Genomic DNA, 11,744 nt, shown 5'->3' on the forward strand with positions numbered 1-11,744 from the left:
GTCTGGGCACTTTCTCCTCGCCCCCATCCCCGAGTCCTCCTCCGACTACCTCTTGCCCAAGGACATCAAACTGGCCGTGCTGGGCGCTGGCCGCGTGGGCAAGAGCGGTGAGTGCTCCGGGGACAAGGCGGGCTCTCCGCGGAGCGGGGGAGGGCAGGGGAGACCCACTCGTGTCCGCGCGCTTGCTGGCCTGCCGCCTGCCCCGCTCACCTGGCTTCCCGCGGCTTCCCCCGGAGCATCCATGCCCGGGCCCTAGCCAGTGGGCACCTGTGTGGTGCCAGGTGCGGCCACGGCCGCACCCGCCTCAAAACTTGCGGAGGCCACGGCCGCGCCCTGGGCTCTGCGGAGCCTTGAGGATGCGCGCGGTACCAGCGGCTCCGCGGCCGGTCACGCCCTCTTTCCTGAGCCGGTCGGCTTTGGCAGTCTCGTCCTAGTCCTGCAGCTGAATTTTCCTCTTTTCTTTTCAGCGATGATCGTGCGCTTCCTGACCAAGAGATTCATCGGCGATTATGAGCCGAATACAGGTTAGATTCCTCTCGCCCTGTTGGGGCTGCGTGCTCGGATATTTGTTTCTTTTTTTTTTTTTCTGATGAGAGTATGAGAATTTAAAACCCAAGTCTCCTTAATCCTCCAGGCAAGTTGTACTCGCGGCTTGTGTACGTGGAGGGAGACCAGGTCTCCCTGCAGATCCAGGACACCCCCGGGGGCATCCAGGTAAGGACTGAAGGGAGCCGGCGGCCCACGCGCTTGCGGACGCCGGAGCCAGGTTATGCACTGAGATGCAGGGGCCTTCCCAGGTGGCGCTAGTGGTAAAGAATCCGCCTGCCATGGCAGGAGATGGAGGGGGTGGGCCGTCCCAGGTAGGGCCCAGTCGTTGGAGTGTTAGAAACCGGCCACGATAGGAGGAGGGGAGGGGGAGAGGAGGTCGTTAGAGGCCGCCCCCTCCTGTCAGCCACCTCGGAAACTGGGAGTCAGGCTTACCTTCTCTCTGCAGCAGCAGCCCGGGCATCACTGGTTACAGGGATCCCAGGAATTCTGTAAGAGCTCAGCCTTGGAGCCTGAACAAAACTATGGGGTGGGACTCTGGAGAGGGTCTTCTCTCCAGGAAGACCCCCGAAGCGCTCCCGTTTCTAGCTGTTTCTGCAGTACCTGCATTCAGATAACCCCTGGGCAAGCTGTCAGGAATGTAACTTGATTAACAAGTTACTAATTGCTCTCTGTTCTAGGGAGGGAAGATCTGAAAGAAGGAATTTGTTTCTGTAACATTCTCAAGAAGGACATGCTAAAAATATTTTTATGGGTTTGGGAATAGATATTTATCTTGGCTTATGCTCAAAGGTTTGTTTGTTCGAAGTTAGTTCCCTAAAAATTGCGCCATCCTGAGTTGAAAGTTCTCACTGAAGTCCTTCTTCAGTCAGTCCTCCAGGGCTCATCACAGACAACCTGCCAAGCTTAAAAGTGATGCATGGGTAACAGCTCAGAAATAACCCAGGCCGGGACCCTGCCTGAGAATCGGGTCTTTCCATGTTAAAAGCCTCCTGCAGAAGCCGGGTAGCATCTGAAAACTATATTTAGTGATTTCTCTTTCTAACGTTTTTTTCCAAGGGTGGCTTTGATATTCTCTTGGTGCCTTCCCACCGAGGCCTTCCTAGATCCGGGCTCTTTTCACTCTTTTCAGGTCCAGGACAGCCTCATGCAGGCGGGTGACCCCTTGTCCAAGTGCGTGCAGTGGGCAGAGGGCTTCCTGTTGGTCTATTCCATCACGGACTACGACAGCTACCTGGCCATCCGCCCCCTGCACCAGCACATCCGAAAGGTCCACCCTGACTCCAGAGCCCCCATCGTCATCGTGGGCAACAAGGGGGACCTGCTGCATGCCCGGCAGGTGCAGACCCGAGAGGGCGTCCAGCTGGCCAACGAGCTGGGCAGCCTGTTCCTGGAAGTTTCCACCAGCGAGAACTACGAAGATGTGTGTGATGCGTTCCGGCATCTGTGCAGAGAAGTAAGCAAGCTGCACAACCTGGGGTCAGAGAGGAGGAGAGCGTCCGTCGTCCCGCGGCCGCGCTCTCCCAACATGCAGGATCTCAAGAGGCGCTTCAAGCAGGCTCTGTCCTCCAAGGCCAAGGCCCCCTCTGCCCCCGCCCTGGGGTAGACACAGCACCACGGCTGCTTGACTCATCTCCTTTTAACCCATGCATTCGTGCTACTGAGAAGACTGCGGGGGGTGGGTCCCCCTTTTTAATCAGACACTCAGAGTTTATTTTTATACAGACTGTTGGTTTTCAAGTGTATATGTATTTCTGAAAATTCAAACGGTGATTGTCTAGAAGTTGTATAAAGATTGTTGTTTTTTTTTTTAAATAAAAGGTTTTTAAAAAACTAACGGCTAGCCACTTTTCCATTAAAGGCAAATGGTAACCTTGCTCCTTGTTTTTAAATGTCTTTTTATAGAAATCATACTTGCACCAGAGCCCAGAACTGCTCTGAGCTTGCCCTGGGTCTGAACTCTGATTGGTGGCTTCCGCAGTGAGGGGTTGGTTTAGAAGGAATTTGTGGGAGAAACAAGAGTCTGTGGAGGAGGAATGGGATTTGGATAGCTGCAGGATGGCTCATCTGGGAAAGAACCTGCCTGCCAATGCAGGAGATGCAAAAGACTCGAGTTCAATTCCTGGATCAGGAAGATTCCCTGGAGAAGGAAATGGCATCCCACTCCAGTATTCTTGCCTAGAGAATCCCATGGACAGAGGGGCCTGGAGGGCTGCAGTCCATGGGTTCGAAAAGAGTTGAACTTGACTGAGCCTGCGCTCCCACATGCATCTTTAATTAGGGCACTTTCCCCAGGCATGAAATTGACACCAGGTAATTTTCTAGGGGAGAAGTTCCTTGCACATAGATGCTAAAAAATTATAACATGAATAACATTATCATTTATTGATTCAAATGGAAGTTTATCCTCTCCTTCATATTAGAGAAGCAATCTCCCTTTGAGTATTGCTATTGTCAGTAAGTGCACCCTCCCTGGAATTGCTTGAAAATTCTCCACCCCTCTCTGTCTCCCTTACCCTCACCAGTGGGGCACTTGGTCTGTCTGTTCTCCTATTTTTCTCTAAAGCATCCCTTTGTCTTAATCTAGGCCTTTGCAGCTCTTGCCTGGATTGGCAGGCAAGCATGTGGACAAGACTCTGGTTTCTTGGCAGAATGGTTTCTTTCTTTGCACCCAAACTTACTAAAAGCAAACCTGATCATCTTATTTCTGTGATTGAAAAAACAGCTAGTTTTCCCCTATCTACTGGATAAAATATTAATGAGGCATAGAATCAGGATTATTTACCACCTCTCAAGATTCATTACTCCCTCCTCCCAAAACCCTTGCCCCCACTACACACACACACACACACACACACACACACACACACACACACAGAGCTGACAATCTATTCCAACAGAACACTCTGCCTTTCTCACTCTTCACCAGGTTCTTTCATGCCTCCCTGCCTTGGCACAAATTACTGCCTTGAATGTTTTGTCCTATTCTCCACCTAAAAGGTCTTTCAAGTCCCATGCTATATTCAACTCCCGGGGCGCTCTCTCGGAGTCTTCCTGTAGCATTTGTGTTATAACCCAACCTGCTTGAGGGCAGTCACGGCGTTTTATGACTTTGCACTCCAGTGCTGCTAGCCCAGTGCTTTCATATAGGCTGGCGGGGGGCGCAGGGTTGCAGTAAATATTTGATGAACGAATGAGTGACGACATTATTTCTGGTGCCCAAGACAATCAAGGCAGATGATGATGAAACAACTTGTCACTTCTGCAGAATGAGGGCAGGAGGTTCAGAGTAGTTGAAGGTTCTTTATTAGCAGTGGCAGGAAATATTGCTGACGATGGTAGAACTCCTGAAACATTTGGCAGAATGTTGAAAACTTGGGTGGCTGAGGACAGGACAGTCTATGCACATTCGTAAGGTTTGCCTTACCTCCAAAGTGTCATCATCAGTCTGAGGGGGGCCACCTCCATCCTCACGAGGGAGGAGGAACTAAGCATCCTTGGTCCTTCTTCACCCCTCCCATCATCACTCTGTCTTGAAATTCCTGGCTCTTTCTCTATCCACTAATCATCCTCCTTCTGGTCAAGCTTCAACTTTAATTCTGCCCTTAAACTGCAGAATGATTTAATTAACATGCCTATCAGTGAGGTTCTGGAGGACTGGACAGGGTCCAAATGGCTAAGTGGTACATCCTGCAAACATTCTGTACTTGACATGCGACCTACGAAAAAAGCAAACTTGAAAGATGGGAAGATAAATCAATTAGAACAGAAGAAAATAAATTTGTTTTGCTCGTATTGAGATGAAGAGCACCACAGAAGTTCTGGAGTTTATTAAGATCCTTTTCAAGAAAATGGATTAAAGTAAATAGCCATGGAAGGCGGCACTGAACAAAAGAGCAAGTAGGAGAGACCAGATGACTGTTTAGTCAAAAATGTGGGGCTTGAGTAGCTTTTTTCCCTTGTATGTGTTGTAATTTTAACTGCTCATGATGCAAAGTTACCAATTAAAATTTACAATGTGAAGATACTTTGTGTGGTTAATAGTTTATCCTTACCATTCGATCTGTCTCCAAAAGGAGACTTGGAAAGACTTGGCTGAAATTTGTCTCAAGCTACTTTGAAAGATGTGATCTAGGGGGAAAATCCCCAATGATTTTTCAAACACCATTAAGTTAGCCAGGGCTCAAGGCGAGTGAACGGACGAAAGTGATGACTGGGTTGTGAGAGCAGACATTTCAGCAGAGTAGAAATTTGCCGGTCCCAAATGAAACGTAGTCATCTCCTGTTTGAATGAGATGCCTCCACCCCAGTAGAAAATCAGGTGCCTCCACCCCAGTAGAAAATCAGCTTTCTCAGGACTGGACGGGTCATCATCATTGAATTCAGCCCCACAGCACCTATAAGGGTCTCCCGTGCATAACAGCACCGCCCCTGCCAAAAGATATTTTGGGCACCCTCCATCAAACTGTCAGACGTGGCTCTTCTCCTGGTGAATTGGAAAGAAAATGTTCTCCAGAGCAGGTCTGCTGCTAAGTCACTTCAGTCGTGTCCAACTCTGTGCGACCCCATAGACGGCAGCCCACCAGGCTCCCCCGTCCCCGGGATTCTCCAGGCAAGAACACTGGAGTGGGTTGCCATTTCCTTCCAGAGCAGGTCTACTTGGACAAAATAGGTATCATCCCTTTAAAAAAAAGTTTTACTTTTTAATTGAAGTATAGTGGATTTACATTGTGTGCTAAGGCTCTTCGGTTGTGTCTGACTCTGTGCAATCCTATGGACTGTAGCCTGCCAGCCTCTTCCGTCCATGGGATTCTCCAGGCAAGAAAACTGGAGTGGGTCGCCATACCCTCCTCCAGGGGATCTTCCTGAGCAAGGAACTGAACCCAGGGCTCCTGCGTTGCAGGCAGATTCTTTACTATCTGAGCCACTAGGGAAGTGTTGTGTTGATTTTTGCTGTACAACAAAGTTATTCTGTTACACACATACATACATTCTTTTTCATGTTCTTTTCCACTATGGTTTATCACAGGATTTATTTTTTTTTAAAGATTTCTTTTGATGTGGACCATTTTTAAAGTCTTTTATTGACTTTGTTACAATATTGCTTCTGTTTTTTTGTAGTTTGCTGTTTTGGTCCAGAGGGTGAGGCATGTGGGATCTTTGATCCCTGATTAGGGATCGAACCTGAGGCCCCGGCACTGAAAGACCAAGTCTTACCCACTGGACCACCAGGGAAGTCCCATTATCACAAGATACTGAATATACAGTAGGACCTTGTTGTTCATCTACCCTATATATTGGGTTGGGCAAAAAGTTCATTCAAAAATTCAACTGGCTCCAGTTTTCTTGCCTAGAGAATTCAGTGGACAGAGCAGCCTGGTGGGCTAAAGTCCATGGGGTCACAAAGAGTCGCACACGACTGAGTGACTAAGACTTTTATCTTCTATGAGCATCATTTCATGTTCCATGAAGATTAATGCGTAAAGTTGTAAAAACACTTGCTACCATTTCTTACCAGCACTCTCTATTTACATTAGAAGAACGGTGTTAAAAACAGCAGAGATTACTTTGCCTGGGAACACTCACATGGATTTTTAACTCCGGAAAAGTTGGGAAGATTCAGGAGCTCCTGCCAAAGAACAGTTACCAAGCTGCTTAAGGAGGCCACACAGGTGGGCTCCTGAGTGAGACCAACTTCACACCCTGCCTTGTCGTCAATCCCCTGTGAACTTGGGCAAAGTGAAAAAAAGAAGAGTTTCCTTATCTTAAAATGAAGCTAACACTACCCGTCAAGCAGAATTGTTGTCAGAGTCTGACACACACGAGGTACTCAGTTGTGGTTGTTGTTGTGTTGTTGTTGTTTTAATTTTTAAAAAACATTTATTTTATTTATTTATTTGACCGTGTGGCATGCAGGATCTTTGTTGCATCCTGCCTGATCTTTCATGGCAGCAGTGCTTGGACTCTCTCGAGCTGTGGTCCTCAGGCTCACGCGTTGTGCAGGCTTGGTTGCTCTGTGGCAGGTGGAATCTTAGTTTCCAGACTGGAGATTGAACCTGCATCCTCTGCATTGCAAGATGGATTCTTTTTCTTTTTAAATTTTAATTAATTCAATTTTTCAATTGAAGGATAATTGCTTTACAGAATTTTGTTGCTTTCTGTCAAACCTTCAAAAAGGAGGGGATATATGTGTACCTATGGCTGATTCATGTTGAGGTTTGCAAGATGGATTCTTAACCAGGGGACCGCCAGGGAAGTTCCCTGCCACTACTAATGTTTTGAAGTTGTTTTAGGAAAGGGCATACTTGAACACTCTACAAGGTACAAGTAGTTGCTTTGAATGATGTGATTTTTCCCACTTCACATCTGGGAAAAAGAAGGTTTGCTGAGGGGCAGTTATTCAATCAATAATAATACCTAACAATTCTTGATCTTTTACCATATGCTAGCACCTTAATTTTCTCCACAATCCTCTGGGTACCGTTACGATCATTCCCATCTTTCAGATGAGGAAACTGAGGCTCAGAGAAGTCACACAGTGGCCTCAGTTCATTTAAGCCAGGAACCAGGAAGCCTGGCTCCAGGAAGAAGAAAGAATTTCGGAAGCTGCTTCCCTGGCCTTCCGTAGGGCCTGCCATCACCTCTGAGGGAATCCCTGGGACCCTGTTGCTAGTATTTGAGCCCTGGAGGAGGAATCTGCATTTTCACGAGCACCCTGAAGTCCTGAGGCTGTCTCCTGTTTGAAAGCTCTGAATAAGATCCCAGTCCGGACTCCTGGACTCCACCCCAGGCTTCCTGTTTAACCAGGGAAGTCAGACTTGTAGGGGGGAAGGCAGGGGTGTCACAGGAGCAAGGGGCCTGGACTGGCCTGGTGCTGTGGCTGGTGAGGCAGGTGAGGCTGGTGCTGCATCCAGGTGGCGGGGCTGCCCTTCCCTGAGAGCTCCTGCCTTTGAAGGCTATGGGGGTGGGGGTGGGGGTTCGGGCCGTGGGTGGGAGCTGGGGTGATGGGCATGGCCAACATGTGCGGGCCCCAGGGCTGTGTGTTCTCCCCAGACTCTTCTCTGACGGGCACCTGGAGGAGATACCTCCACAGCAGCCCTGGTGATTCATGTGCTTTCTTTTCTCCAGGAGGCGGGAGGTTAGCACCTTGCAGGGGAGGAGGGGGCGAGCTGCAGGTCAGCTTCCAGAGGCTGTGGCAGTGAGCAGGTCACTGCAGAGTGGTTTACTGCTGGAGCAGAGCTTCACAGAGCACAGTGGGGGCTAAGAGTGCCTCCCCGCCCCAGCTCAGGGTGAGTGTACTTGCTGGGGCCGGGGGCAAGAGAGAGGGAAAAGAAAAAGGTTTAAAAAGAAAGGCCAATGAATTTCTCCAGATGGAGAAAATATGAGGCTTCTGCCCCAATGTTTGAGAGGCCATTGGTGATCTGTGTGCTGGTTATATCTTTGTAGCATGATAATAAGATAATAAACAACAATTACCTACCATAACGACTGAATATGCACTGTGTTCCATGTATTAGGGTATTAGAGTTCTCCAGAAAAACAGAACCAAGATAAAGATGTATTTGTATTTATTATCATTACTTTAAATATTTATTTATTTGGGTCTTAGTTATGGCACAGGATCTTTACCTGTGGCATGCAAGCTCTGAGTTGCAGCATGTGAGATCTAGTTCCCTGACCAGGGATCCAGCCCAGGCCCCCTGTACCGGGAGCATGGCGTCTTAGCCACTGGACCACCAGGGAAGTCCCTCTTATGACTATTATTACAAGGAACTGATTCATGTAATCATGGAGACTGAGAAGTTCTGCCATCAGCGAGTTGGGACCCCAGCAGTGCTGACGGTGTGTTTCCAGTCTGAAGCAGCCAGTCTCAAGATCCAAGAGCAAGTGTTTCAGTCTGAGTTCAGAGGCAGGAAAAGATGAATGTCCCAGCTCCAGGCAGTCAGGCTGGAAGGAGTTCCCTCTTACTTAAGGAAGGGTCAGCCTTTCTAGTCTATTTAGGCCTTGACTAATTGGATGAGGCCCACCCACACCAGGGAGGGCAATCTGCTTTCCTGAATCACATGTTAATCTCACGTAGGAACACCCTCCCAGACACGCCCAGTATAACGTTGGAGCAAATATTTGGATACCCCATGGCCTGGTCAAGTTGACACATGAGTAATTTAGCCAATCACATATAGTAATTTAGGTGCACTCACTCATTTAATCCTCCCAATGATTCTATTAGAGTAACTCATTGTTTTCATCCCCATTTGACAAATGAGGAAAATGAGGCTCAGAGAGGTTCATTAACTTTCTCATAAGCCTCTCAGCAGGTAGAGTGGCACAGTTGAGAGTTAAGTCCAAGTCTTTCTGATATGAAAACCACTGTACTGTACTTCTTTCCAAGCCAATCCTCCCCCTGCAGGCACCCCTGGAAGCTGCTACCATTCTCCTGATGAAGCATTTGACCTTGACTATTGCATGGTACACCTGTCAAGGTTTTCATTTACAAACAATAGAAGAGGCTCTGGCTGATTGAAAAAAACAAAGGTGGCAGGGCTTTATTAAAAGGCTTTTAAGTAAGCCACAGAATCACTGGGTGAGCTAGAGAACAACCGTGGGGGCTGCACAGTTAGACAGAGGCCAAGAAAATATCTGGCATTTTCAGCATCTGCTTTGGCAGGTGGTCCCTGCCTCCCACCCAGAACTTTGAGGTGAAGGCTCACTCCAAACGTTGGTAGGGGTTCTGACACCAAGGTGGCAAAAGCCACTGCACCCACTGAATGGTGACTGAGTGGTGCAGAGGGTTGTTTCCCACCCTAAAGGTAAATGTGACGATGGCCAAGGCCATATTTATTTATTTATTTGGCTGTGCCGGGTCTTACTTGTGGCATGTAGGATCTAGTTGCAGCGTGTGGGATCTAGTTCCTAGACCAGGGATTGAACCCAGGTCCCCTGCATTGGGAGTATGGTGTGTTAGCCATTGGACTGCTAGGGAAGTTCCAGAAATGACTGTCTTAATCCATACTTTCTCTTGCATGTGCCTGCATGGTTGCGGTGACGTCTGCCTTCAAAGCTGCCAGCTTGCCTCCAGAGGAGCCACCTATGGTTAGTGGGACCCTCGCTGACCATGCAGAGCACACTGTGGGAGAGAGGGCACATGAGCTTGTGAGAGCCGATCAGGAGGGTGCAGTTCTGGAGAAGGTCCCCAGGAAGATTTGACTTCTGCTTTGACCTGACAGCTGGCCCCGGGCAACTGGAGGTCCTTCACCCTGCCCCCTGTCCTTGGAATGTGCCCTTTGCTTGTCCTCCCTGCTCCCAGAAGTTGCAGGGAACTTAGCCTTGAGACAGTGATGTGTCCAGACCATCTGGACTGTGCATCTGACTGCACCCAGCTGAGGCCTCTGGGTAAACTTTCAAGATTCTCGAGGGTGGGGCGGAGATCTTGTTGTCTTGCAGCCGCTCCAGATGCCACGTGAGTTCCCTTGCTTATTAAACCTGCTGCCTACCAGTCTGAGGTGTCTGTCTCTTTCTTCCGATTTCACCCAGGAAGCTCCCGAGGAGGCGTGTGAACCGACAGGGCAGAGGCCTCTCACTGCAATACTAACAAGGATGCAGTTAGCGTCCAGTCATGTTCTTTACAGCGTCTTTTCCCTGTGGCAGGAGATCCAGTCGCATCATGTTATTCAGCTGTCATGTCTTGCCCGTCTCCTTTAACCCAGCTCTAATATTTTTAGGTTCTTTTGTCCAAAGCCCAACCTTTATTGGCAAAGTCACTTTTAGAAAATAACATACTTCATTCGCATTTCAGACTCTCAACACGACCACCTGAACAGCATCATTGAATCTTTCTGAAGGCGTGGTTCCTTTGGCACAAAGCAGGCCACTTTTTTTTTTTTTTTTTTTTTTAATTTCATGCTTCAGAAGGTTAAAAAAAATGAACATTTTACAAGATTCCCTTTTCTCTTTCTCGGGTGCGCTGAAAACCCTGAGTGCCACGAACAAGCAAGAAGGAGGCACCTGACCAACGATTTTGGGGTTGCTTGAATGACCGGCTGTATCAGATGATTAGGACCGAGGACAGTTTAACTCATGAGTCTTCACGACACCCCATGGGGTGCAGTCCGGGAGCACCCCTTCCTCAGTCCCCCTCTTCATTGTCCCCATTCCCCAGTGCACTTTAAGAAGCCAGCATGCTCACCTGTGATTGCATTTTAGGAGGAGGAGCCTGTAACAGACGCTCAGGTCTCAGAGGCCCATTACTGGCCCCAGAGTCAGCTTCTCTCTTCTCCCAGCCATCCGGGTATTTGAAAGGAGTATCTGTGTGAGTAATATCAATACTCATTCCATGAAGGGATTCCAAGTGAAGTCACTCAACTGCTGACAGATTTAGATGCTCGAAAACAGGCATTCACGTCACTTCCCTCACACTGACACGCACATCCGAACGCCCACTGGAAGGATGGTCAGGATCCGGAGCCATGGAAGACTCCAAGTGGGGGAAAACTTGTGCAGACGGTCGGAGCAGCCCATCAGCATTGTTTTTCCCCCTCGTCCTTCCACCCTCTCCTCTGGAAGGAAGGCCGCTGCGCCTCCCTGCTTGATCTCTGCAGGTCGAATTCAAGCCTGTTGGAGGCGGTGGGGTCCTCCCTTGTCAGTCATGGTCGAGTCTTACCTGCCCGTCTAGAGTGGCAGTATGCGTTTCCCGACACACTCTTCTCTTGGTTCCTACCAGACCTCGTGTATTCATCGACCCTAAACACGGTTTGTCTCTTCTGTCTCCAGGCCCACATTCGTGTACTCCTTCCACATGGAACTCCTGCCCGTCAAGTTCCTAGCCTGCCTGCAAGAGCAGATGCACATTCTCCTTCCTCCATGGAGCCTCCTCTGACCCCTTCATGCCTCTTCCCTGGGCCCCAAGCACATAGTAGGTGCTTGGTTGTTACTCTGAAGTGAGTTAAGTAAATGAAGGGAAAACCCCGAACTGCTCATTGCCTCTATTACTCTTAATAACGCTGATTAGAGTCACAGAAATTATAGCACAAGTGGGCTAAGGGACTATCCAGGTCACAGGAGAGTGGATGGTTGCCAAGGGTCGGATTCAATTAATTTGAATTTTATGTGTTCTTATTCTGTTTGTGCTGGGAGGCTGGACATAGAGATGAGTGCACGAGGCCACTTGGCCCTGACAAGAATGTGATCTTGCTGATGCT

The 11,744-nt window shown here is 48.8% G+C and overlaps 1 protein-coding gene and 1 long non-coding RNA gene across 2 annotated transcripts in view; both read left to right on the top strand.

Moving 5' to 3' along the window:
- RASL11A (RAS-like, family 11, member A) overlaps window positions 1-2,588 on the top strand; it is a 10,829-nt gene extending 8,241 nt beyond the window's left edge. The window contains exons 4-7 of the mRNA XM_010851256.1: window positions 7-107; window positions 468-524; window positions 635-714; window positions 1,679-2,588. Coding sequence (XP_010849558.1) covers window positions 7-107; window positions 468-524; window positions 635-714; window positions 1,679-2,152 — 712 coding nt within the window. The 3' untranslated portion in view covers window positions 2,153-2,588. The remainder of the gene's footprint in view (window positions 1-6; window positions 108-467; window positions 525-634; window positions 715-1,678) is intronic.
- Window positions 2,589-7,406: 4,818 nt separating this feature from the next.
- Window positions 7,407-11,486, top strand: LOC104996828. Its single transcript, XR_826251.1, has 3 exons — window positions 7,407-7,438; window positions 7,675-7,835; window positions 11,317-11,486. It is a non-coding gene; the product is annotated as an uncharacterized LOC104996828 (long non-coding RNA).
- Window positions 11,487-11,744: the final 258 nt, after the last annotated feature.

Source organism: Bison bison, unplaced genomic scaffold (genome assembly GCF_000754665.1).
Source record: "Bison bison bison isolate TAMUID 2011002044 unplaced genomic scaffold, Bison_UMD1.0 scf7180017864299, whole genome shotgun sequence".
NCBI classification, from domain to species: Eukaryota; Metazoa; Chordata; class Mammalia; order Artiodactyla; family Bovidae; genus Bison; species Bison bison.